This window comes from Prionailurus bengalensis, chromosome B3 (assembly GCF_016509475.1).
Source record: "Prionailurus bengalensis isolate Pbe53 chromosome B3, Fcat_Pben_1.1_paternal_pri, whole genome shotgun sequence".
In the NCBI taxonomy this organism is placed as follows: domain Eukaryota; kingdom Metazoa; phylum Chordata; class Mammalia; order Carnivora; family Felidae; genus Prionailurus; species Prionailurus bengalensis.
This window is the reverse complement of record NC_057355.1, coordinates 134,350,176-134,377,357: the sequence shown is the minus strand read 5'-3', so window position 1 is coordinate 134,377,357 and position 27,182 is coordinate 134,350,176. Positions and strand designations below refer to the sequence as shown.

Genomic DNA, 27,182 nt, shown 5'->3' with positions numbered 1-27,182 from the left:
CTCGTTTCACCTACTACTGCGGGACATTTGGAGTGTTTGCAGGGCTTGGCCACTATGGATAAAGCTGCCGTGGGTGTTAGTGTGCAGGTGTTAGTGTGTACGTAGGTTTTCATTTTTCTGGGATCAGCACCAAAGACTGTATTTGCCAGGTCTTTGAATAAGTGCGTGTCTAGTTTTATAAGAAACTGCCAACTGTTTTCTGCGTGGCTGTACCAATGTATATATCCTGTTTGTTTATTTTTAAATATTGAACTTTTCTCCTCTTCCATTCTGCATGTTCAGAATTAGGAAACAAAATGAAAGTACAGGATAATCTTGAATTGCCTTTTTTTGAGAAGTGGACACCAGTTGTAGTCATAAGGCCACTGGCTGAAAATTCTGGTGGCTTTAGAAAGGCTGAACCAGTGCTGTCATTAAATATCATTTAGCGTTCTGGAACTGTGTTGTCCAAATACGTAGGCACTAGCCACATGTGATCATTTTATTTTAAGTTTATTTATTCTGAGAGAGAGCGAGCGAGCAGGGAAGGGGCAGAGAGAGAGAGAGAGAGAGAGTGGAAAAAGGGAGAAGCCCAAGCAGGTTCCACGCTGTCAGCGGCAGAACCTGATATAGGGCTCAAACCCATGAACCGTGAGATCATGACCTGAACCGAAACCAAGAGCCAGATGGTTCCAGACACGTAACCGACTGAGCCACCCAGGCGCCCCCACATGTGGCCATTTTAATTAAAATGAAATAAAAAATTTAGTTCTGGTATCAGCTACATTTCAGGGGCCCAGTAAGTCACATGGCTGGTTGCTACCGTATTAGACACATGGGTACATATTATGTCATTATCACAGAAAGTCCTCTTGGGCAGTGCTGTTCTGTAATGTGCGTATTCCCATTTAAATTGCTGTGATAGCATTAAAAATCATCTGATTTCATTGGCTGATCTTCCAGGGAGTTTTGGGGATTTGATGGATGATAGCAGAGTCCCTCGGTGCCTCTGAGTCCCTGAGTGTCCCAGAAGGCTGGGCCTGGGTCTTACTCATCATGGCATTCCAGGGCCCCCCACAGCAGCTGGCGTAGCAGAGCGGTTGGGTGTCCATGGCTGGTGAGGGGGGCTAAAAGTCCCGTTCTTGTCTAGATGATGATGATGATGAGCCAGAAGATGAGGACCAGGAAATAAAAGAGAAGAGTCTGCCCAGGTGGCAGATCTGGCTTGCCACCGAGCGGTCCCGAGACCAGAGGCACTGGCGGCCGTGGCGCCCTGATAAGACCAAGAAGCAAACCGAGGAAGACTGTGAGGATCCAGAGAGACAGGCAGGTCCCCCGGCCCAGGAGGGAGGCCGGCCTTGGGGTCTCTGCCTTCTCCCCGTTCCCCTGGGGTCTGGTCACCTGAAAGAAGCTTGCTGAGCTCACTGAGCACTCGCCTGGCTTGGGAGATGTTAGCTTTTGCTCCTGTTTCTGTCTGTGGGAACTTCCTGGGCCACTGGTGGCGTGGGAGCTTGGAGGAACTTGACCAGGTAGTTCCTGTCCCCAGGTAAGGAGGGCAGGCTTCCCCGGAGATTGTCTTCCAGGTTATTCAGTTACTTTTTCACACAGAAGCCTGAGGACTCAGGGTTTTAAAACGTGGTATCGCCGTCCTAGATTCTTTAACCGCGTCCACTTTCCCCGCAGCACTCTGGGATCCTCAGAGGTACAGCAGATAGGTTTGATTCTAGAAGACAAGAGGACCTGGATGGAGAGGTCGTGTCGGGACAGTCAGTGTACCGCTTGTCTTGCTGGGGAGGGAAGTAGCATTTACCGAGTCCTGGCTTACGTCTTGACTTACCGAGTCCTTGACTTACGTCTCACGTTATCTCACTTACTATCATCGAATGCCTTGGTCTGTGCTGCGCTGTGTCTAGTGACCAGCAGCTCTGACGATTTACATTAAAGGAAGAGATTCTATTTTGAGACCTGAAACTGACCCAGTTTCGTAAGACACCAACTATACTGCGTGGCTCACAGCATGTTCTAGGTACAGACCGGGGGGGTGTTTGCAGTGGCGAGGCTTGTTGGCTTCGGCCTGGTTTGTGGTCTGTGACCCTCACAACCTACCTGCCTTGAGGGTGGGGATTTTTGCCTGCTGCCGGGTCATAGTGCGTGGACGGTGCTTTTCTTGGGGCGAGTGCTAAAGCTAATGTTCCTGGATGGTGAGTGAATATTTGAAGCCAGATCTGCTCCAGGCAGAGGAGTCAGCATGGGTGCCTGGAATGTTTGGGGTGTGGCGAATGGGGTGGCCAGACTGCAGTTAAGATCAGGAAAGTGGGGAGCTCTGCGCAGGAAGGAGGGGCTGACTTCAGGGAAACCTCCACTCCACTCTCGGATGTTTGGTGAATGGCCCATCGCCAGGCGAGTCCCTTTTCCGGCTGAAGCTGATTGTGTCAGGAGGAGTAGGGTCTTGGTGTTTGGGTTTTATGGCGCTCGGGGTCACCCTTCCAGAAGTTCGTTCTCAAGGCTCAGAATTCCAGCCATTTTCTGGAAGTTCGTCTCTGGACCAAACTGCTGCTGTGAGCCGTTCCTTGTCCCTTAGCTTTTCCTCCAGTCAGAGCCTGGAGTAGAACAGCTTTCTGATTAACTGACGGTTCTGACGAGTAGAACCCCAGGGCGTCCAGTTTTATTATGCTCGTGCTTTGGTTTCCTCTTTGCTGAGAACCACAGGGACCAAGCAGGTCAGCAGCGCCCTCAGACAAAGGCTGGTCTCCGTGGCCTTACCTTTTCAAGTTACTGCATGAAATCATCTGTGGACATTTGCAGTTAGCGTTCTCTCTTCTTTTTTTTTTTTAATTTTTTTTTTCAACGTTTTTTATTTATTTTTGAGACAGAGACAGAGCATGAACGGGGGAGGGGCAGAGAGAGAGGGAGACACAGAATCGGAAACAGGCTCCAGGCTCCGAGCCATCAGCCCAGAGCCTGACACGGGGCTCGAACTCACGGACCGCGAGATCGTGATCTGGCTGAAGTCGGAGCGTTCTCTCTTCTAATTGCTCTTACCTCATGGTCCATGGCTGCTGCCTTTCCTTCCTGCCTTGCTACTTTTTATCTCCTTTTGGGCATAGTTTTCATTTCCGAAAACAATTTTGTACAAGGAAATCACCAAATAGTAAAATTATTTTCTATCTTAATAAACAGTGTTAACTATCGTTAACTTAGAGTAACCACAAAAGCAAATATGTGTGCTTTCAGAAGTGAGTATGATTCTAGATTTTCTGTGAATCCGTTAGGCTCCTTTGGAAGGTTTTGGCTTAAGCCTGCCAACAGTTCCCTCCAGCTCTCTGGAGCCCTGTGAGGCCTCTGACTTTTTTGTATCTTTCAGGAAACCTAGCTCTTGTCCGTTTAAAATTTAATTTGAATAATATCGAGTCATTAGCACATCGACGTAAAAAGAGCTGTGGGGAAAGTCATGAAGCCCTGTTTGTCACAGTAGACAACCCGAGCTCCCGAGCAGGCCCCTTCATCTCGTCTCTCTTGCAGGTGCTGTTTGATGACATCGCACAGTCTATGATCCGTCTTTCCAGCCAGGATCTTCAGTTTCAGCTGGTTGCGGCCTTTCTGCAGTTCCTGGGCGTGCCTTCTGGCCTCAGCCCTCCAGCCTCCTGCCTCTACCTGGCCATGGATGAGAACAGCATCTTCGATGACGGGCTTCATGACGAAATGCCACTGACTTTTCTCAACCTTTCCTTTTCCGGTGTCAGCTGTGTTGGCTGCTCAGACCCGCTGGGCCGCCGGCGCTGGACCCGGGGTCACAATCGAGAGGGCGAGGAGTTCATCCGCAACATCTTTCACCTTGTGATGCCTTTGTTTTCAGGCCGGGAGAGGTCTCAGCTCTGCTTCTCTTGGTTACGGTACGAGATCGAGAAGGTAACTCTGGCCTCCTCCACCCCACGTGGGGGCTTCGTACATGATCACGGGGCTCTTGGTGTTCCTCGGAGCACTGGGCCACACCACCTCCTTGTTCAGGGACCCCAGAGGCCCCTGGTGTGTGGCTGCCCCTGCTGAGGGGCCGCGGGGGTGGGCAGGAGGAAGGAGGGTGCAGCTTGCCAGTGACTGGGGCTGTTTGTGTTCGCACTTCTGCTGCCAGATGTCTGGGATTATAGAGCAGTTAGTGTGAACAGCCAGGCCTAAGCGTAAGCAGGGGTTAGAGGATTTCGGGGTTTATTAAAATAGATAAAATAAGCTACTTGACCCTGCTCCTCATATCCGTTTGCTAGAAATTTGTCTAGGGTGAGCTCTTCTGCCCTCTGCCGGTCACCAGTCAGTGGTGAATCTTAACACCCACGGTTCTGACGCCTGAGCTGCCGATCCACACACCAGGTTGTATCTGTCTGATAAGATGTGGTGGCCACCTCTCACGGGAGGAGACTACTCGGGCTGTACGAGCCTTGTTTATAGAGGTTCGGATGCAGTCGTGTGGGGGCGCCTGTGGCCTCGGTACAATCCTGAATTGTTTCCCAGCTCAGGGAGCCTCAGGGTTTACCAAACACGTGAGAAAGGCGGGAAGTGGCGACACCTGTGTGGCTTTCTAACACTGACGGTACAGGGGGGTTGCCATAAAATCCCAGGGCACTCGGGAGTCCTTTTCTTTTTACTTCTAGGTCATTTGGTGTCTGCACACTAAAAACAAGAAGAGGCTAAAGTCACAGGGAAAGAACTGCAAGAAACTAGCCAAAAATCTCCTGAAGGAGCCAGAAAACCGCAACAATTTTTGCCTCTGGAAGCAGTACGCACATCTGGAGTGGCTGCTTGGCAACACCGAGGACGCCAGGAAGGTGTTCGATGCGGCGCTCAGCATGGCGGGGGGCAGAGACCTGAGGGACCGTGAGCTGTGTGAGCTCGGCCTCCTCTACGCCGGGCTGGAGGCGGAGCTGTTGCAGGACCCGAGAGGGGCCGCCACGGCGCGAGCCGTTCACGTACTGACCAGGCTGACGGAGCAGGGGCCCTGCGGGCCCTACTCCGGACAGGCGCTGGCCGTTCACATCTTGAAAGCTCGGAAGGCATACGAACACGCGCTGCAGGACTGTTTGGGCGACAGCTGTGTCTCCGCTCCGGCTCCCAGCGACTCCTTCGACCGCCTGACTAGCCTGGTGAAATGCTTCATGCTCTTTCAGTACTTGACCGTAGGGATCGACGCGGCCGTGCGGGTGTACGACCAGGTGCTTGCAAAACTGAAGGGCTCTGTTCCTCCAGGGGCCTCCGGCCCGGAGGACGGTGCCCGCGCCCAGGGCCCCCACGGCGCGCTGGAGGCCGTGACGCTGATGCACACGAGCCTGCTCAGGTTCCACACGAAAGTCAGCCTTTACCCCCTGGCTCCTCTGCGACAGGCTCTCTCCGAGGCGTTAAGGTTGTACCCAGGCAACCAGGTGCTTTGGCGGGCATACGTGCAGATTCAGAGCAGGTCCCACACAGCCAGTGAGACCAGAAGATTTTTCGACGCGGTCACCAGGTCTACCAAACTCTTGGAGCCTTGGTTGTTTGCGATCGAGGCCGAGAAAATGAGGAAGAGACTGGTGGAAAGTGTTCAGAGGTGAGTACAGACATCTTGTTCGTGTGTCCACAGACCTTTGGGGCACGCCTGCCGGGTCTCCACTGCCCTGCTGGGCCCCAGGGATCCGGAAGTGAGTATGGGCCGGTGCTGGAGCGCCCGCCGTGGATGTTCCGGGTGATGGCGGATGACCTGTGGAAAGAGGAGTAAGAGCCTTGCAAGTGGCCACAGCTTTCATTAGGGGCCTTCGTGGCTGCCTCCCTAGGCCGTGCTTTTTGGGATCCTGAACCTTGCTTATGGCCTGTGGGTGGTGACGGTCAGGCTTTCGGCTGTCCGAGGAGCTGTGCTAAGAGCACATGGACCAAGAGCCCGGGCCTGGAGTAGGACTCTGGATCCAGATCCCAATTCCTCCGCTCACCAGCCGTGTGGCCTTGGGCAAGTCCAGTCACCTCTAACGGGCTCCCCTTTTGTAACGTGGGAACAGTTGAGAGCCTGCCTCTTAGGGCTGCTCAGAGGGGCCGCTGAGGTGAGTGCTGAGCCCAGAGGGAGCGGGAAAGAATTAACAGTGTCTGTTGTTGTTCCAGATGGTAATAGTATCAGGCTTAACTTACCTCTTGATACAGTGTCTGTGACTGAAGGTCGGGCGGTGGTCTTGGGGACACCTTAGCTTAGGCATTATTGTTCCTTCCAGATCTTTGCTGTCGCTTCACCCTGACCTCGTAGAAGCTGGCTACTCAGAGTTGCCTCTGAACGGTGTTTCACTTCGTTTTTTATTTCTTCCGTTGGGATTTTAGTCACTCTGTTTTCCTTAAATGGAAAGGACTTTCCTCCCCATAAGGTAGAATTTGCATTCCGCTGATCAGAGGGTAGGCTTTCTTTAGAAAACAGAGAGCAAGGAGTTTGCGGGTGACGTCTAGGCAGACTCTGGTGTAGAAAACACACAACCCTGGACGCTGCCTTCCTCTGGCCTCGGAGGGGCCACATCATGTCTGTACTCTGCACCCCTAGCGCCCCCACACCTGGGACAGCACCATCCCTGACACACTCTGGTCCTGCCGATGCTGCTGTCTGCCGTCACTAACGTACCTCTTCTTCCTGTGGCGCCGTGGGTGCGAGAAGTGGCCTCGGAGTCATGTGAGCCTGTGTCTTGCAGGGTAGATGGTAGAGAGGTCCACGCCACAATTCCCGAGACCGGCTTGACACATCGCATCAGAGCCCTGTTTGAAAATGCGTTGCGGAGCGACAACGGCAGCCAGTGCCCCTTACTGTGGAGGATGTACCTGAATTTTTTGGTAAGAGAATATGTAGAGTTTTTGTCTTTATGCCGAGCTTTGCTTCGTCACAAGTGAGAAGTTAGAGGCGTCCGGTCGCCACCTCCTGGCAAAGCTGGCAGGGGCTTGCTTTTGCCCTCACGCCTCCGTGGCCTCGCTTAATCCTCACGGGAACCCCAGTGACTAACGTCTGGTGTCTCAGGACTGGGCAAGAGGTCGCGGGTTGTGGATCTCTTGGAGTTGACTTTGTTGAGTCAGCAACTTGGAAGTGGTCTGAGCTTTCATTGGAAAGAGACCTTAGTTCTTTGCCATCTGTTCATAAGAGTTCCCAGATCCTGATTCTGTTCTGTCGCGAAAGGTAAGAGTCACCCTAGAATGTCGCTTTTACAACGACCTCTCCAGAGAAGCTTTGTCTCACTGAAAAGTACCGTGGTGATTGAACATGGTGCAGTGCCCTTTAATTTTGCTGCTGTGCGTGTGGGGGCTGCTGGGTGGGTCCTGGGCTTCAAGCGTCTGTGAGTCAACTTTGCCTTTGGTTCGGGACCTAGCCTCGGAACGGGCCTCATTTGCCACAACACGTCTACTGCCACGTTGCATGGCAGTTTAGAAACCTAGGCTTCTAGGCCACTTCAGTGTTTGAGCTGAAGGCTACTAAACCATGTGATCTGTAACGAACGTCGTAGCTTTCAGAAGCCAGGAGTGATCTTCTTTATCTGTTTCCACTGGGTAACTTAAGACAAAGTTTGTGGACTTTTCCACTTGACAAAGGACAGAGTCGGGTGTAAAGAGCAAGTAAGTTACGGATTAGGAGAGCTCTGGGCCTCCCCCCATCTTTGCAGATCTCAGAATTCATGTGGGTGTGCCCCCCCTCTCCCCCCGACCTCTGAAAGGCCCGAGTGGCAGGGAGGACGCGTGATCCCGGGACAGCCGCCTACTGGCCCACCGGGGACAAATAGGCACTTCCTTGTGGGCGGAAGTCGGCATCAAGATGAATTACCGCAAAAGTTTGTGTGTTTTTGTGACATTTAAAAAACCCCAGAGCTCAGATTTGGTCTTTTGACGCCCGTGTGTGACGTGGAAACCTTCAGAAGTCCAGGTGCTGGTGTGGTGTTCACGGCACACTCGTGGTGGCGGCCTGTTAACCGGGGGTGCAGCCAAGGCAGCGGCCAGAACGGGTTCCAGGCGCACCTCCGCTCCCGTGGGTGGAGCCACAGGAGCCACTCAGCTGAAGGAGATGAGACGCTCCCTAACATTTCCAGCGCCGTTACCACGCGAGCCTTGGTCAGCAAGTGAAAGACCTTGAAGCGTAAGAAGCGATGGCTCACGCGTCTGCCAGTTCTAACGTCTCCCGTCTTGGTCGGTAGAGATGGGTGGTGCGAGGTGGACCGGGTGTATTTTTTACAAAGATCTTCCATGAGCCAGATTCGGATTTTGGACAAAAAAACTCTTGTTGACTTGGGAGAAAAGAATGGGGGCCCTTGTGGGATTTCTCCTTCTAGAAAGGTTAGCACTGGACTGAGGGGGAGTTAGAGCCGAGTTAGAGCAGGACTTCTTCTCACAGCTCCTGAGGCATCCGGGTCGGTTCCCAGGGCTCTGATAACCCGGGAGAAAAATCAGAATAGGGCCAGAATGCTGGGGTGCAGGCCGCGTGTGCAGGGAGAGGCCGAAGGGAGCCGGCTCCATAAGGAGGGCTGGTGCTTTGGCTGGTTGTGTCTTTGTGCCTTTCCGGGTGCGTGTGCGCACGTGCGGATTTACTCCCTTATTTTCTTTGGGAGAACGATGGAAACAATTACAGTTTGTTGTTGGCCGTGGCGAGTACGGGAGAAGAAAGGAATTGGGGAAACAGTTAACTTTTCCCACTGAGGTTTGGACTTAGGTTAAAACCTGTTTGGGGGGCGCTTCCAAATGTGCTGTTCTCCCTACACAGTAACCAGCGCTTTCCCACGGAACCTTGTTGTTGTGGATAAAATTACAGTTCTTTTTTTTTTTTTTAAGTTTATCCATTTATTTGGAGAGAGCGAGGGAGCACAAGTTGGGGAGGGATAGAGAATCCCAAGCAGGCTCTGTATTAGCATGCAGAGCCTGACGTAGGACTTGAATTCACAAACTGTGGGAGATCAAGACCTGAGCTGAAGTCAGACACTTAACCAACTGAGCCACCCAGGCACCCCTCGTTCTTTTTTAAAAATTTTTAAGGGGCGCCTGGGTGGCGCAGTCGGTTAAGCGTCCGACTTCAGCCTGGTCACGATCTCGCGGTCTGCGGGTTCGAGCCCCGCGTCAGGCTCTGGGCTGATGGCTCAGAGCCTGGAGCCTGTTTCCGATTCTGTGTCTCCCTCTCTCTCTGCCCCTCCCCCGTTCATGCTCTGTCTCTCTCTGTCCCAAAAATAAATAAACTTTGAAAAAAAAAAATTAAAAAAAAATTTTTTTTTTTTAAGTGAATTCTACTCCCAACATGGTGCTCAAACTCACAGCCCCAAGATCAAGAGACACACACGCCATCGACTTAGCCAGCCAGGCGCCCCGAGATTGCCATCGTTTTCAAGATTCTTCGGGTGTTTTGATCACATACCTGCACAATCGGGAAAGAAACTAGAGTGTATAAAGCGGTCCGCTGGTGCCGTGGGCTCGATGAAGTCAGTCTTACTAACAGAAAAGGGAGCAGGGGCACCCAAGCCGGTGGTCACCGGATTGCATTTTACCCTCCGCTGCCATTTCTTCTTTCCCATTGACCACTAGCAGAAGTTAGAACATATTGAGGCCAGCATGTACGAGAGCCTCTTTGGTTCACCGCGCTGGTGCTGAGTACGTAAGCCTCCGGAGGGACCCTCGGAATCCCGGATCCACCCGAGCACCACACCCCTGCCCTCTGCTCCTCCACCAGCCGTGTCCTCTACAGTTCTGTGCTTGTCCTGTCCTGGTGCTGCGGGTCACGGAACACACGCCATAGTGGCGGTACCAGCCCTTCCCCACGGGCTGGCCCACTGCAGCCGAGCCCCCAGGTGGATTAGTACAGGGTAGTTTCTGTAGCCCTAGACTCTCTGCTTCAAGTAATCATTTCTGTGATTTGCCCCCTGCCTCAGGTTTCCTTAGGAAACAAAGAAAGGAGCAAAGGCGTGTTCTACAAAGCACTTCAGAATTGTCCCTGGGCGAAGGTAAGTTCCAGAGCCCCCGAGATCCGCACATTCCCAGGGACCTTCCCGCCAAGCCTCGGTGCCCGCCCCTCTCTCGTGTCCTTGTGGACAGGGCCCATGCCAGACCCTTTCATCGTGCAGCTGTCCCCCGTGGAGCCTCAGCTGATGGGCGATTGTTTCCTTTCCTTGCGCGTTGCTGTGGGCAAGGGGGTCCGTCATTTGCCCAAAGCTCAGCCCAGATGCTGAAAGCATTGGGGTCTGTGTCCCAAAGCCCGGTCAGGAGGTGTCAAACACAGGGACAGAGATGTCCACCTAGTCCTGACCCCACTTCGGGAAGAGAAGGCTTTGCTGGAGTTCACCCCTTCCACCCCACTTCTGTGAGTTGGGTGTCCTGCCCAGTGAGGCCGAAGGGGAGCGCAGGCTGTGGGGGGCGGCGTGGGGGCAGCTGGCTAGCGCTGGACCCCTGGCCCTAGGTGCTGTACCTGGACGCCGTGGAGCACTTCCCCGAAGAGATGCAAGAGGTCCTGGACCTGATGACGGAGAAGGAGCTCCGGGTGCGCCTGCCCGTCGAGGAGCTGGCGCTTCTGCTGGAGGACTAGACCAGGAGGGAACGGGCCCTGCCTTCCGGGCCTCTCGCCCGCCCCGCCCCCGACCCCCCCACCGGAGCCAGGATGCGCAGGACTGGGACGCATGTGTGTGAGCATGTGTCACGAGACCTCCGCTTTTCAAGTTTCTTAATTCTTAGTAATTTGGGTCTGGGTTATCAGTCTTTTACCTCTTGCACATTGTTTGGATGTGTGAAGGACACAAAACCATTGCTTACATATTGTATATGTGAATGTGTGTACGTAGGGAACAATCCTGCCAAGTGAAAACTAAACCCGTCGTGGCTGGTGTGCGGGAGGTCTGTTCCACTCTGCCCGGCCGTGAACGTTCCCCACTGGCACCCTTGGTGGTCCTGCCATCGTGGTAGGAAAGGTCTGGTTTCTGAGCACTCGGACCTCTCCCCGCAGCTGGTGAGGAGAGCAGCTTTTGCCCTTAAGAGCCGTTTAAAACTTGGTGTTCTGGCCTCGCTCCCATTTTAAAAGTTTCTCATTATTTGCTAGGCTCTTGATGCCACCTCCCTTCTGTGGACCAGGAGCATCACCTGGGGGCTTGTTAGAGATGCAGCCTCCGGGCCCACCTCAGCCCTTCTGAGTCAGGGCCTGCACTTGAACAGGACCCCCTGGGGACTCAGGTGCACCAAGTGTGGGGGGCACCGCCCAAAGGACCCCTGCGGCAGGGGAGTGTGCAGGCGGCCATCTGAGAAGGGCAGAGTGGAGCCAGCGCCTTCCCACCAAACCCACCCCTGCCTGGGGGCTGTGACACAGAGGCCCAGACCCAGACCTGCCAGGCCACATTCTTGTTTTGATTTCTGAGGGTATGAATGGAACGAAACGTAAATATCCACATTCAGACCACTTTCTTCTGAAAAGGACACGCCTTGCAGTCATTATTAAGGACACTGAACTGGGAGGAAATTGCTCTATCTTCCCTGAGGTCCTGCTCTAAGAGAAACGCGGACAGCTGCTGACTCTATCGTGATCTCTAGAATGGCTGAAGTTGTATTTCTTTGGCATCTCATCCAGAGAAGCCCGTGTCGTGGAAGAGAATCTTGCCTAGAAACCAGCGGACACTGGTTGGGGAGAAGGGCGGCGGGTCAGGGCACCCAAGGAAGGTGGCTGGCCAGCCAAGTGGACGCTTGCCTCAATCTGCCCCGCTTCCTTCGCGGCTTCAAGACTGAACTGTTCAAGAGAGGGGAGAAGTGCCGGAAATGGATGAAGAAAGGTAAGGGGGAGCTCTAACAGGTTTTGAGAACCCTTGAGGGGGGTGAGGTTTCTGAACCTAGGAACGAGCAGGCAGGGCAGATTCCTGTTGGGAACTTTGCTTAGCAACGCCAATACCTTCCTGCCCAAAGGATGCTAGAACCCTCATGCTCCACAGACCTTCCAGAAGGGAAAGCTGAGTTTCCTTCTGAAGCCAGAACCACACAGTCGGCCTCTGTTGCTTAAACAGCAGACACCGCTGGCTTTGCGGCTGCTGTTGTCCAGCCCTGCTGCCGGCTCTGGGGAGGAGAGCAGGGCAGGAGGTGTTCAGGTCTACACTCCTGGCCGTCGCCCAGAAGCCTCCCTAACGCCTTGGTCCACCTAATGCCGGACCGGCTGCTGAGCGGCTGGCGTGGAGGCTCCAGAAACGGGACAAACTGAGGAGGCGCTCACTTTATTGGGGGGAGAGCACTGCATGTGGCCAACACATGAAGGCAGCCTGGCGGGCACCCTACACACCGCGCTCAAAAAGGGACACGGGAGGTTTTGCTAAGAAAGACCAACGGGAACGTGGGTTCCTCTGGGCGGCTTCCCAGCCTCATCCCTTGGAGGAGTCGGGACACCCCGACCGTTTCCTTGAAGGCAGATGTGGTCGCTACAAGTAGAGCCCTTCAGGGGTGCCTTCTTGTTTTTTATAAAGAACGTTTTCTTTCGATTTTTTGAAGTCTTCATTTGTTACTTTCATTCTGCGTTCTCTCAAGGCCATCAGACCAGCTTCTGTACAGATAGCCTGTGAGAAAGAACAAACAGTATGTTCAGAAAATGAAATACTTTGTGTTCTAATGATTCCGAGAGCTACTTTGAAATAAGGTGTAAGACGCCCACACTAAAACTGCCTCAACCATTTGGGAAAAGATGAGATCTTGTGAATGTCTGAAGCCTTCTAATGATTTTCTCAGGGGATCTGAGGTGGCTTTGAGGAGGAGGACTGGCTCGGGGTCTACCCAGCGGAGTGGCTTGGGAGGGAAGCTGTACCAACGCCCCACTGTCGTTACAGGGAGCCACGTTCCCGGGCCACAGATGCCGTTACACCTGGAAACTTCGCGGCAACAGAGCACACGTCCAGTTCACCTACCTACACTGAGGAGAGAGCATGCGTTCTGGCTAAATGGTTGTCTCGCAACACTTGCCAAAAGTAAAACAACCCACACAACATGATGTGGTAAAACCACAATCTCAGCACTAAGTTTCTATCTGGTTGTGACCCTCAGGATATTTCAAATGGTTCAGCGAAAAAGAAAGTGAACAGAATGATAAAGCAAAGAGGTAAAACGGTAACACTTGGTGAACCGAGGTGATGGGTATGTGGGCATTCACTATTGTTGCAACTTTTCTGAAGACTTCAAATTTCCTAAAATACAAAGTTCATGCAAAATTTAAAAACTCTCTTTAAGTTGAAGTTGCCGACAAAGACCCTAACCTAGTTCTACAGATGCCAACGATACGCAGTTCAGTGCAGGCACCGGCGTGAAAAGGCCCCACACGCGCCGTCCCTACCTGACGGTGGCACTTACCCCTACCTGACAGAAACCCAGGTCCTCACATACAGAGCAGGCTGGCCCCACACTCAGTGCTGCCGAGCCTCGCCCTAATTCTGGACATCTGGGAAGAAACGTCCTCACGCGCACACACAACCAAGAGGTACAGTCCAGCCCAGGTTCTCACCTTGATGTCGGCCCCAGAGAGGTCATCTTTAGCCATGATCAAGTCGTCCAGGGTCACATCATCGGCCAGCGTCATCCTGCTTGTGTGGATCTGAAAGATGCGCCTCTTGGTCTTTTCATCGGGCAGGGGGAACTCAATTTTCCTGTCAATGCGGCCTGCGGGTATAAAAGGTTTCCAGTCACACCCCTGTGGCTCCCCCCAGGCTCCGCTGTGGCTCGGGAGGCCTGTCTCCTCACACCTGCAGCTTCAGAGGGAAACTTCCCTTGTGGGAAGGGTCCAAATCTTGAAAAGTGAACACTGCTCTTTGTAAATACCCACGTTTGAATTCATCCCGTTTAAAAGAAATCCTCTCTCCTCTGGTACCTTCAGAAACACACAAACTAGCTACTGCTGCTTTTGGTGCTACCCGAATGCGAAATTAACTGGAGCTACCAGAGGAGCTATTTCTTCAGAAAAAAGAGTATTCATTACGGGAAAGAGAAACGGTCACGACTTAAGACTGCGATGACAAGGGCCACACTACACCTACTACATCATGCTCTTAGCCATTACCTCAGTGGAACGCAGCTTTTGGGAAGTCATTCTACACTTCAATAATGTACTTGCCTTGACGTGTATCACTTTTAAATCCCCCGAAAGTGCACTTAAACACAAACACATATAAACACACTCACTCTCCGTGATGGGACAAAAGCAAATCTGACCTGGTCTGATAAGTGCTGGATCCAAAGTTTCTATCCGGTTTGTGGCCATGATAACTTTCACGTCACCCCTTGAATCAAATCCATCCAACTGGTTCAACAGTTCCAACATTGTTCGCTGGATTTCTCTTTCACCACCGGAATTTGAATCGTATCTTTGAAAAAGAAGAGAAGGGATGAAAACCGAACTGATCTCCTGCTGAAGGGGAATTATAAAAACACCTCTGATGCCCTCAATTCTAGCAACAAAATCAGCACAGCCTCCCAACCACCACATAATCTTAAACTGTAGATGTTTTGTGCCTGAGATGGCATCATTAATTCAGATTGCACGTTTGGTATCTGAGCCCCCGACCCAACCATGAGCTCCTGGAAAGCCTTGTGACAATGGCTGCGTCCCCAGAGTGCAGATGATGCCTGGCTCAGAGTGGAAACTCAAGGCATGGCTGCACACTAATCTCCAGACGGTCACGACTCCCGGGTGGTTGTCACCTGGCACCCCGGAGCAGAGCCTAAAGCGTCCACAGCCACGTACAGAAGGAGCCAAGGCAAACCCATGTGCGGGCCACGCAGGCAGTGCTCCGTGATCATTCTCAGACGAGCTACAAGGTCTTTACCTCTAAATGACACAAAGAGAAAAATGTACCTTTTTGTTCCAATGGCATCAATTTCATCGATAAACACGATGGATGGCGCGTGTTCTTCTGCAACTCGAAATAACTCCCGAACGAGTTTGGGCCCATCACCTAGGTACTTCTGAATAAGTTCAGAGCCAACCACTCTGAGGAAAGTGGCTGAGGTTTGGTTTGCTACTGCTTTGGCTAATAAGGTTTTACCTATTTTAGGTTAGGAAAAGAAAGACAAAGTGAAAAAACCCTCAAGTGCTGTCTTAACTTGAAAACCCTGTCACTACCACCTAAAACGGGCATAAAAAACGGGCAGATCCCTCCGATGAAAAGGCATGCCACCATTCCAGTGTCTTGACATTATGTTCTCCAAGGCAGATAAGAGGAAATTCAGAACGTTCTGATTATTTTTAACCATCTTCCTAAAGTCATCATCATAGTGTCAGAAAATACACTTTACTGGGTTATTCGAACTTGCATAGAAGTTGCAAGTTATTAACCCGACGCATGCCACCAGGGTTTGAGATCCAAACTCTACTCTGTGAAACAATCAGTGATGGAAAACGGCCTGAGAACCCTAGGTCTGACCTAAGGAAACACTCTTTAGCACCAGGCCTGCAGCCCCCGGGGCCACCAGAGGAGTCGTGGCTGTGCTGGCTGGGCTTCCCCGAGGCTCAGCTGAGACAGGGCCAGCTCCCAGTGAAACCCACAAATGATAGCTCTTCAGACTTTTCTCAGTCTCTGTTGTGTCCTTGTGAGGAACTTCCTCTCACCAATCTCAGGGAAGATCTCAAACATTTCCAGTCCTACCCCGTTCCTTGAGATTTCTATTTCAGGGCAAAACCAAGAGATCTGGCAGCCATTTTGTGAACTTTAGGGCTGGAAGACCTTGGCCCCTTTGATGGTGAGTGAGGACAGGGGCACAGGGCCAAGCACGAGCATCAGGACACAGTGGCAGTTAGAGCAGGGCCGGTAAAGGACCAACCTTAGGCCCGCGGGGGAAGGGGAGGAGGCTGCCGGGGAGTAACACGGAAGACTTAGTTCAAGTGGGAAGAAGGACGAGGCTACAAGATGTGGCCACGACATCCTTGTGGTGAGACAGACAGAGGGCTGGGTGTGAAGGCTTAAAGTGCGGAGACTCCCCGAGAGAACCGACTAGGGCTGGTGAACAGAAGACAAAAAGGACCTAAGTGGGTGGCATCTGTCAGTCCAGAAGCGGCCAAGGCCAGCTGCTGTGGCACTGCAGTAGCCAGAGGGCTCACCGAACCGGCTCCTTCCTCCTCCTGTCAGGCCCACCACCCTGTGCTTCACCCCAGCTCCTCAGATTGGTCCCCAGCAGTGCACATGCACCAAAGGAGGCCTCTCTTCCAGCCTCAGCCCTGTTGCCAGCTCACTCCCAGAGCGACCGCGGCCTTGGGCTAGTGGTCACTGGCCTGACACTTCATTTCCTGGGCTGTAAGAGGACAGGCTGCAGAAGCTCCATGCCTTCGGAGCTCGTCTCCACTTGTGTCCCAGTCCCTCCACTGTGGGCAGTCCCCAGTCCTCTCAGGATCCTCCTGGGAACGTGGTTTCAATTCACTCAAATAAATGTGCTTCCTCTGGAATTTACACAGCGATGTACTAAGTCCTGGACTGTACAACTTACTCAGGTCAACTAGTCGCACGGTGAACCAAATATATGTGTTTTTTATCTTCATCTATGTATACAGTATTATATTCATTCAGTACCAATGGACCAGAGAATGAACCTAATCTGAACAGCACAGAATAGGTTTTAAATCAGCGGTTCTCCACCATGGTTCTGATGTCTGGCCACACACTCCAGATGCAGATCCGGATTTTCAGGGTGGGACCAAATACTGGTATTTTTTAAAGCTCCAGGGTCTGGGCTGATGGCTCAGAGCCTGGAGCCTGTTTCCGATTCTGTGTCTCCCTCTCTCTCTGCCCCTCTCCCGTTCATGCTCTGTCTCTCTCTGTCCCAAAAATAAAAATAAACGTTGGATAAAGAAAATAAAGCTCCAGGGTGATCCTAGTGTACAGCCAAGGTTGAGCATCCTGGTTTATTTCCTGTCTTCTAAAGTATATTTAATAGACTCACACTAATCTTGAATCATGAATACTTGAAAGCCTTATGTTTTACAGCATGTAAATGAGGTATACAAGAGGAGTTCTAAGAAACTGTAAATGCATTCACACTGAGCAGGCATTTGGGGTGGGGGCTGCCTACTGGTGTTAGTTTTTTGTTGCAATTCCTACTACTGTTTTTAACACATTAAGTCTGTTAAGTCTACAATTTCAAGTCTAAGATAATTCAGTTTCTAGGCATCTACTATACAGATAAATATACTTTTGTGTAATAGGTATGTTTCCGTATTTATTCCAAAAACGTCCAAAATGCCGCTTAGAGAACTTTGTTTTAAACTAAGGAATTGTGGCATCATTACTCAAGAATTAATTATAACAAGCTAATACTGCAGCTCAGGAGATCAGCTGAGTGCCCAGAGAGTGTCAAACACGGAGCATACGTACCTGTGCCAGGTGGTCCATAGAGAATGACCCCTTTTGGGGGCTTTATACCCATCTCTTCATAATATTCAGGATGAGTGAGAGGAAGCTCCACAGATTCCTACAGAAAACAAACACTGGTAAAAATAAAACGCTTTCCTACTAAAATTACCAGATCCATTAACCGGCGTCAGGAATACAGCTCACTTTCAACAAAAATAAGCTAAAACCTCACTTACTACTGTTAGAGACACTGTGGGTGACTTCCTCTAGCAGCAAGGACACATTGAAGAGGACCTCTGTCCCGCCTGAGCTGCCGCCCCCTGCCTATTGCTCCCAATTTCCCTCTAACTTTCCAGAAGCCAGCCTTGAGCAACATTTAATAAGCTCTTCCTGAGCAAAAGAACTTCAAGTGAAAATACACCCTTTCCATTTAAACTACAGACAGGAGCTGGGATGATTTTCTGATTGCTGTTACACTGACGGACACGCTGGCTAGAGATCGAGCTGTCTGAGAGGTGCCGAGTGGAGACTGGGGACAGCTGTGCATGACCTCCCTACAGACGAGACGCCGTGCAGGTGGCTGGCCCACAGCCAACCTGAATGACCACTGCACTTCCCCGGACTCACACTGTCCCCACATCACTGGAGGTTTCCAGATGGCCACAGCTGAAGTTAACACAGATGGAAACATTATATATTCACACACACAATAAACACTGCATATAAAAAGGATTAAGCTGCAGCTGCTGAAGCAACAATCACCCAATTTATTTCCATTACCTAACTCGGTATTAACAACTACAAAAGAGCACACTGGCAAGCTCTGTTACTGTTTGATCAGTACAGAAAAAACAATATGCAAAATAACTCTAAGCACCCTAAATGAGGCAGCAGTAAGAAATCTAAAGTCTAAAAACCCAGAGCCGGTGCCTAGACCTACCTTAATTTCCTGGATTTGGTTGTCCAACCCCCCAATATCAGCATAGGTTTCCTGGGGGGCCTTTTCTACTTTCATCACCGTGACCAAGGGATCCGTGTCATCCATGAGCACCCCTATGACGGCATGTACCTACAGAGAACGTTAAGTTTTACTGCAGGGACGTGAGGTTTACACAATCCATTTACAACAGTGCAATGCCAGTCACCAGAATAGGCGGATCTGAAAGGAAGGAGAAAGCATCCCTAATTCGGGGCTTCGAGACCGGCAACTTGCCTTGTGGTTGAGCAGGACCGAACAGCCTGGCTCCAGCAGGTCCTTGTCTACAAAGGAGAGAATGCTGACGTAGTGTTCTGAGCCCACAGACGTGGACACGATGGCGTGATTGTCATCAATGATCTCTTCCAACGTTCCTACCGACATCGGGGTCCCCCTCAGATCATCCACCTTTGATCTCTCCTCCTATGTAAGAGTATGCCACGAAGGAAAAGCGGGTTAGACCTAAAAAGTAGACAATGCTGACAGTTTTACTAGAGTTACTAGATTTTACTACGTTTACAAAGCAGGTGGTGCTTTTAAAAGGCAGCTAATTTATGATTCACAAGAGGCTGCACAGGTCAACTGCTTGAATTTCACTTATTCACTGAATTCTATTTAATAACTAAAACCGTCAATTTGTAAAATCACAGTTACAGTAATTTCTCAGTTTACCTCTTGCTTTTCTTCTAAAGGCTTCATTTGTTCCTGATTTCTAATGAATTCTTCCTCCATGAGAAGATAGTCTTTAATTCTCTCTAACTTCAGTAATTTTAAGCGGCACTGAGTGTGAGGTGTCACTGTAATTAAAAAGGTTTTATTGTATGTGGAGCTTGACGTTCGCAATGAATTAAGTCCATCCATAAGAAAAAAAGGTTAAGACTTAAAATAAGCCAATAAGCAGGTGCCTAAATGCAAAGGGAAGAGAGACTTTGGCAGTTCTAAGTAAGCAGGTAAAAACGGGACGAGTTCTATGACCAGACAGCTAATACAAAATGACATACACTAAGTGAACTGTCTTTATATATAAGAAAAAAAGAACTCAAGGACCCAAAAGACAGTTTGCTTCGGTGTTTTATTCCCCATAGGTGCTAATAAAAGTAGCTACAAGTGCTGTTCAGTCAGAATACATGCTGCATGCTAGCTAGAACAAAAGCATCCACTTGTAGGAGGACCGTGAGATATCAGTGGTATTAACATAGGCAGCAAACATTTTTTCCACACTCTTCTGCGTTCTTTTGGCTTGAAGTCCCCTGCTGCACAGGAATTTTAGCATATATAGACAAAAATGCCAATCTTTTCTTTTGTGGTTCCTAGGTTTCTTCAAAATGTCTCTCCTTCCCTGAGGTTAAATATATTCCTGAATTTTTGTTCATTTACATATTTTCACGTCTGTACTACATCTGGCAAAAAGGGATCTAATTTCATTTTCCCTCAACAGCAAATAACATATGCCAGCCATTTATGTTAAATACTTCGTCCTCTTCCCACAGAACTCAGACATCACCTTACCATATAGTAATGACCCATGTAACCTGACTTCCTATGCTCTTCTGGCAATCTGAGGACCTAGTCTTTACAGATACCACATTGACTCATTATTCATTTTTTCAAATTGTCGGATTCCTTTCATTCTTAACCAACCAACATTTATTGAAATTATTTCATCTAAGCAGGAAGAGACTTGTTTAGATGGGGATGGGAGGGTTATGTAAGACGAAGTGATGAGAAGAAGGCAGCCATGGGAAGGAGTGGGGGAAGAACGTTTTTAAGCAAAGGGCAAAAGCCCTAATGTGGATAAGAGTCAAAGAACACAAGGCAGGGCCATGTGAATGACAGCAAGGGGAGTGACGGGCTGAGGACAGAGAGGTGGGCTGGGTCAGGTCACCTGCTCTGAATCTCAGTCTATGTTCAGTATGAAGCCACTGAAACAGCTGGTGTTCAGGAATCCCAAGACGGACGTTCCAACACAGTGGCGTTCCATTTCTTCGGGGAATAAGCTTGTTTTCTAAGTTATTGAAGCTCAATCTGACTTTTCTAATCTCAAACTACACTCTTCCATACCTCAGAGGAGCTGGCTGTTTAAGCGAGACATGGTTGTATACCGTCTGCACACTGCTAACACCAAAACACAGCTTTTACCGCAGCCCGGAGGAGGGCCACACCTGCGAGCAGAGCTGCAGCCACCCCGTTTCCTAACTCCACATTCCGACCTCTACGCTACACACACAGACGGCTCTCGTGGAACCGACACAGCAGGGAGGAACCATTACCCAGTGGCAGCTTGCTGGCAGCATCCGGTCCCTTTGTTTTCTTCTTCTTTTTCCCCACTCTGGTTGGTACAGGAGGTTCGTACTTCTTTTTCTTGTCCTTGAATTTTTAGAACAGCAGGAAAAAACAAAAACCACACCAATCATATCAAAACACAAACTTCTGTAGGGCCATCATCTATTTCTCAGGGCTGTAATTTTCCTTATCTTTCAGAATGCTATTAAAAACTCCTTTTACAAATAAAGCTAGGTTTACACTTCTGCAATTGGTGAATGTAACTGATCTTTTAATTTTTTTATTTTTAAAAGTTTATTTATTTTGAGGGAGTCTGTATCAGAGGCAGAGAGAGGGACAGAGAGAGAGAGAGAGAGAGAGAGAGAGAGAGAGAGAGAGAACCCCAAGCAGGCTCTCTACTGTGAGGGCGGAGCCTGATGTAGGGTTCAATCTCATGGACTGTGAGATCATGACCCGAGCTGAAATCAAGAGTCAGACGCTTAACTGACACCTCTTGATCTTTCTTTTTACAATACACAATGATAGACTATTCAATAAGGACTAGAGGTCAGAATTCAGAATTATATACCAAAAGTTTGAGCTGAAATAATGAGACAATTCTTCACATCTGAGGATATTAAACACTAATTTACTGGCAATCTATTTTAACACTCTGTAGTGTTATTTTACACATTTAAAAATCATTAATTCAGGGTGGGGGGCCTGAGTAGTTCAGTTGGTTAAACAAGCATTCGACTCTTGGTTTCGGCTCAGGTCACGATCTCACGGTTTGCGGGTTTGAGGCCTGTGTCATGCTCTATGCTGCTGGTGCGAAGCCTGCCTGGGATTCTATCTCCCTTTCTCTCTGCCTGTCCTACAACCACACTCCCTCTCAAAATAAATTAAAAAAAAAAATCATTAGTTCAGGGCACCTGGGTGGCTCAGTCATTTGAGCATCTGACTCTTGATTTCGGCTCAGATAATGATCCCAGTGTTGTGGGATCAAGTCCTGTGTCAGGCTCTGTACCGAGTGTGGAGCCTGCTTAAGATTCTCATTCTCATTCTCATTCTCTCTCTCTCCCCTCACCTCCCCTCTCCTCCCACTCACCCCCTTTCTCTCTCTAAAACGAAAATAAAAAAATAAAAATCATTAATTCATAATTACTTACTTGACAGGTCAATAATCTTCTACAACATGAAACAGATACTGTATGTGAGGCCAGGCTGGTTAAAAAACTACAGGATTACTTATTTTGCATTTTGACACTCACGAGTCCCCAAAGGACTTCTCAGCTGAGAGCCAAGATATGTTGCACAAGATATGTTTACTCACATCACAGACACATCTGGCTTATTTACCTTGTCATCCTTCTTGCCACCTCCAGGGCCATGACCACCACTCTGACTTTGACCCTGAAAAAAGAAATCAGAGGTATAAATTCGGAATGTGATCACTTCAAAAGAACATCCTTATATTCCCATGATTCCATGACACCATTTAACATTTCTGGACTTAAGATGTACCTTGCAGTCAACATGTACATTTAGCATCGTAGAAATTTCTTTTCTTCCTGAAAAGCTGTTAGTGGATCAATGGTGTGCCCTGCAACTGTTTGCATCTTAAATCAAGGACAAGTCTACTAAGAAACTGATGTATTGTAATGAGGTTGGGATTCTAAGACCACCCCTTTTTTGAGGGGAAGTAGAGCTTGACATTCTTTAATATAAAACTACTTGAGTGAGTATATTTCATGAAATTAGGCCATCAAAGCTAAGTCATTTTACCTATTTAACAATCATTTACCAATCGTTTACTCCTTACTACGATCACACCGAGACCCAGGAGACTTTCCTTTCAAAGGCAACTTACATACCTCCCATCTCTAAAGCCTGGGGCTCTCAGGCAGGTCTTTCTTCCCAACCTGAAAAGCTAAATCACCTTAAGGTATCAAGAACTCAAGTGTATTAATACACTCGTGGGATTTGGGGATTTTAAAACAGACCCCTCGGCTACAAGGGATGGCTTAATAAAGAACAGTATCTCAAAGCTGGTGGCATTTTAAACAATAGTGAACTTACTTGAATAGAGGAGCCCTCAGTCCCCTCAAATCACTTCCACGTAAGCACCTCTAAATTAATACACCACCAGTTTAATTATCAAGACAGAACAATGTATCATTGTTACCTAGAAGAGTTAGGGTCAAATATAGTTCCCCACCTGCAGGATTCTTAAAATTCTGTGCTTTATTCTGAAGAAGGTAATTGCAGGCTCTGAAACACTGTGGTTCACAGAGTTAGCTCTACCGCAGTAGGCTGTCCAAAGTACAGGCCTTTAATACTTACACCTCCTAAAGAAATATGCTGTTGGCTGGGGCAGCTAATGTTTGTGGGGTGCTTACTATGTGCCTAAGTCTCTGCCAGACATTTTCCTTTACTACTTCATTAATTCCACACCACCCTTCAAGGTAGGGTTTATCATTCCCACTTTTTAGACGAGGAACTGCGATGAGCCTAAGAACACGGGCTATGGAATCAGATGCATCTAGCTTTAAACTCCATCACGCAGGTCACCTCCCTGAGCCTCAGCATTCTTAACCAGAAAGTGGGGATGATTCTAGCTCCCCTTACTGAAGATGAGGTAGGGCACAGAAACCACTCAGCATGTGCATGACTCACAGTAACTCCTCAGCAATACAATATCACCAGTGAACAAGAAAACATTAGGGTCAGGATTTTAATGACCAGCCTGGTTACAAAACCTGGGCTCTGAAATAAATCTATCTGGTTCAGTTCTTCACTCTCATTTAACCCATCTCTGTTTTTATCCAGAACTCTGACCTCCCCCTCACCCTCCCACAGCATTTTCTCCCCTCACCAATCCAGCTGTTCCTTTGTAAAAGGAACTGATCCTTTAATTTTCCTCAACAACCTTCAGCTGCTCCCCAGCATTTATGGTGTCATGTCCACACTCTAGAGTGGCAGACGTGGCCCCTGCCACACTGGCTGCAGCTAACCTTTCCCAGGTTCGTCTACCACTCGCGATCCCGCAAGTCTGGCCCCACAGGACGGCATCTTCCTGTACAGGTCATAAACCTCTTCGTTTCTGGGGCATTTTACAAGATGTTTCTCAGTCTCAAATAACAATAACAAATATACCCATTTCAAGCCCTTACTCTATGCCAAACAGTGTGCATTCTCAGGGTATCATCTAGTTTACTTCTTACAGACCCTATGAAATTGGCACAATCATAACCCCTGGTTTACAGATACGGAAACCAAGGCCCAGAGATGTTAAGTGACTTGCCTATTATCACAAAGCTTGTCAGAGATGTAGCCAGGAATCACGGTCTATTGGACACCAATATCTTCCTGCATGGCCTCTAGCAAAGACTGGCAGGGTTTGTGTAATAGCACAGCCACTTAATGTGTCTCTGTTTCCTCCTTGGTAAAGTGAGGATGATAATAATTACCGTAAGGATAAGAAGAAAATGCTGGAATATAACCCTATGTCTATTGCAGCATTATTTACAGTAGCCAAGATATGGAAGCAAGCTAAGGGTCCATCAATAAATGAATGGATAAAGATGGTGAGGCGTGTAAATGCACACAAACACCATGGACATTACTCAGCCATTAAAAAAAAAAAAAAAGATCTTTCCATCTGTGACATTAACGGACCCAAAGGGTATTAAGTTAAATGAAGTCAGAGAAAGACAAATACAACACGATTTCACTTGTATGTGGCATCAAAAAACAAAGCAGAAACAGATCCATAAACACAGAGAACTGGTGGCTGCCAGAGGAAAGGGACAGTGGGTGGTGGGGAATGGAAGGCACAGGCTTCCAGTTATAAAAGGTATAAATCCCGGGGATAAAAGGTAAAAGGTACGGCACATAAAGCACATAAATATACAGACAGTGGCACTGGGATAGCACTGCACTGTAAAGGGACAGATGGCACCTACAGTGAGAGCACAGCAGAGAACAGACTCGTCCAATCACTGGGTTGTCCACCTGAAACTAATTTAACACTGCGCCAGCTCTACTTCAATAACAATAACAGTGACAAGGAGAATAACGCTGGAAAAGTACCTAGCCCATGCTTAGAACATTACCCCCGAAGTCCTTACAAGACCTAGAAGACTATGTGGTCGGCATTCTTGATGTCCAGGATACAGGCTAAACACACTGCCATCTCAGGCCCTTTGCGCTTACCTGTTCCTTCTGCCTGGAGCCCCTTCCCCTCAGATGTCTGCATAGGCTACTCTCATTTTGTTTAGACCCCTGCTCAAATCTCACCTCCTCAGAGGGGCCTTTGCTAACACCCTATGTAAAATAGCCATCCCATCCCTTTCTATAAACAACCATATAGCACTGGCCACCCACCCATCTCTCTCCCGTTCCCTGCCATCGTATTGCAAGTCTGCTTTTCGATGTGTGTGTGTGTGTGTGTGTTCGCCTTGTCTAGAATGTAAGCTCCTTGAAGGCAGAGACTTCGCCAATCACGCTCACCTCTTGCGCCCTCACCGCTTAGAGCAGAACTTGGCCAAAAAAAAAAAAGTTGCAGGTGCTCAATAAACACCTGCCTACTGAACTAACGAACAACTGCTAGCGGGAGGCTCCCCTCCGAGGTGCACCAGTCACAAAGACGTCAGTCTTGAATGCCTGCCCCAAGTGCCCCCACTCCCCGCGGCCGTCCACCGCCGCGCTCTCCCCTCCTCGGCCGGAACGAATCCCTCCCTCTTCTGCGGTCGCGCAGCCCTTCACCTGAGCGGCTCAGAAAGCACTGGTCCCAGGTGCTCAGGGAGGCTCCCGCCGGAACTCCCCGCGCCGGTCAGCGGGGCCCCGGGCGACGGCGGAGCAAAGCCGGGCGCCCTGACCCGCTCCGCCGCCCCACTAGCAGCCCTCCCGGGGGACCCTGCGCGCCAGGGGCCCCAGGAACCCCGGTCCGGGCCCGCTGGTCGGCCCCGGCGGACCTCAGCACTGTCTCCGGGAGCCCCCGACCCCCGAGGAGAGCGGGCCGGCGGGCAGGAAGGCGGGCGGGTCGAGTGCCTCGGGGAGCCGCCTCGCCCTCTCGTCTCGGGTCGCTTCGACCCCGTCGCACCGCCACCACCGGCCGAAACCCTTAGTCACTCACCATCTTGCTCCGGCCGCTTGAACCACCGCTACCGGATATGCATCTGCCAAGGCGGCCGACAGAAGCGGAAGTTGCCTAGTGACGCTACGGAAGCCGAGAGGAGCCAAATCCCTCCCTGACGGAGTCGCTCTCCGAAGGCTTGGTGGGGCAACGAAATATCTTAGGAGCAAAACGTGAATGTTGTAAAATATTTTACTTGAAAAAGAATTTTATTTTTTATTATTTTTTTTTCCAAAAGCGTTTATTTATTTTTGGGACAGAGAGAGACAGAACATGAACGGGGGAGGGGCAGAGAGAGGGAGACACAGAATCGGAAACAGGTTCCAGGCTCCGAGCCATCGGCCCAGAGCCTGACGCGGGGCTCGAACTCACGGACCGCGAGATCGTGACCTGGCTGAAGTCGGACGCTTAACCGACTGCGCCACCCAGGCGCCCCTGAAAAAGAATTTTAAATCGAAGTTGTTAGGCTGTTGTCAACAGTTTAAGAGGACGACGTAGACTTTGAAAGAAGTAAGACAATTGTGAAGATATAAAATATTTAAAATCTGCAAAAATCTTAACTGAGAAGAATTTCACGTGTTGCTCTAAGAACTGGAATGGAATTATAACGGCGAAGGTGACATAAACTTTTGGATCAACATTTAAGCTATTATTTGGGCTCTGGAATAGACGTGATCATCTGAGAGTATTTCCTTGTCTAATGAGTTACCTGGATGCGTTTTCTTTTTTCCTTTGATGCTTTGTGGCTTGTGATGATGTCACATGTTGTCTTAAAATAACTAGTCTTGCACCTGGTTGGTAACGTTGATCATTTATTACACCCACCAGGACATTAGAAAGATAGCAAGCATCCCTTTGGCCTCTGGAAACTTCCACAACTGGTGCTCAAAATGTTGCCTGTTGCTGAACTGGAGAGATGGAATTCATTCTTGTTTTTTGTTTTTTTCTCTGCTCCTGATTAGTTTAGGCATTTTAGTTGTGAAATGCTAAAAACATTTCACTAACACCCAACAGGTACAAAAATAGGAAATCACTCTTTCCTTTTCATCATCATCGATACAAACTATGTCTTGCCAACTGTTGATCTCTGCTAACAAATCTGGCATCTGCATGATATGTGAAACAGTATGATAGGTGAGGGGCAAGACAACTCCCCCTTCACGAATGCTGAGAGAAACGCCAGAGTTGTATGGAATGTCTAAGCAATCTGTGTATAACCCAAAGAAGTGTAGAGGTCCTGAGGTGGTGTCACATTCAAAGAAGCACAGACTGATAATACTTGAGAAAACAAATTCTGGAGGACTTGCATTAAGAAGCCCCTTAATGCACAGAAAACACATTCATTTCTTTTCTCCCTCCTGCTGGCCCCGTCACTATTCTCCACTCCAATGACAGCCAGCTCTGTAACCCCAACTCTTGCAGCTTCCAACCTCCCCAAGCACCACGTGCTCCAGTCTTTCCACCCCCTCCCTGCTTCTTAGCTATTCATTTTGTAGATAAATGTAACTACTCTCCTTAGTGTTAGCTCCCT

At 49.4% G+C, this 27,182-nt stretch overlaps 2 protein-coding genes across 6 annotated transcripts in view; one reads left to right on the top strand and one right to left on the bottom strand.

The window, feature by feature from the left end:
- Nucleotides 1-14,837, top strand: part of NRDE2 (NRDE-2, necessary for RNA interference, domain containing) — a 51,511-nt gene extending 36,674 nt beyond the window's left edge. For 2 of the 5 annotated variants that reach the window (XR_006293468.1, XR_006293469.1), the window contains 7 exons: nucleotides 1,130-1,305; nucleotides 3,502-3,888; nucleotides 4,623-5,551; nucleotides 6,663-6,801; nucleotides 9,861-9,932; nucleotides 10,385-11,738; nucleotides 12,774-14,837. Coding sequence is in view for 3 of the 5 variants with exons in the window: in XM_043556827.1 (XP_043412762.1) it covers nucleotides 1,130-1,305; nucleotides 3,502-3,888; nucleotides 4,623-5,551; nucleotides 6,663-6,801; nucleotides 9,861-10,157 (1,928 nt within the window). In the remaining 2 variants the exon portion in view is untranslated. Of the gene's footprint in view, nucleotides 1-1,129; nucleotides 1,306-3,501; nucleotides 3,889-4,622; nucleotides 5,552-6,662; nucleotides 6,802-9,860; nucleotides 10,349-10,384; nucleotides 12,432-12,773 lie in introns of those variants that run through there. The other 3 variants (XM_043556828.1, XM_043556827.1, XM_043556829.1) reach the window with 3 other exon arrangements.
- On the bottom strand, nucleotides 12,155-25,725 carry PSMC1 (proteasome 26S subunit, ATPase 1). The gene is made up of 11 exons (XM_043556830.1): nucleotides 25,652-25,725; nucleotides 21,874-21,927; nucleotides 20,523-20,619; nucleotides 18,925-19,049; nucleotides 18,490-18,675; nucleotides 18,217-18,345; nucleotides 17,298-17,394; nucleotides 14,789-14,978; nucleotides 14,146-14,297; nucleotides 13,442-13,596; nucleotides 12,155-12,506 (listed from the first exon to the last, which is right to left on the bottom strand). Exons 1-11 carry the CDS (start codon nucleotides 25,652-25,654, stop codon nucleotides 12,372-12,374), a joined length of 1,323 nt encoding a protein of 440 aa, XP_043412765.1. The 5' UTR covers nucleotides 25,655-25,725; the 3' UTR covers nucleotides 12,155-12,371.
- Nucleotides 25,726-27,182: the final 1,457 nt, after the last annotated feature.

Bases quoted from the DNA above. Each gene is read 5' to 3' on its own strand.
- PSMC1 (XM_043556830.1), bottom strand. The intron at 18,676-18,924 runs GTAAACTGAGAA...ACTCTTACATAG, and splicing joins CTTTAGAAGAAAAGCAAGAG to GAGGAGAGATCAAAGGTGGA. The intron at 14,298-14,788 runs GTACATTTTTCT...TCTTTTTCAAAG, and splicing joins GATGCCATTGGAACAAAAAG to ATACGATTCAAATTCCGGTG.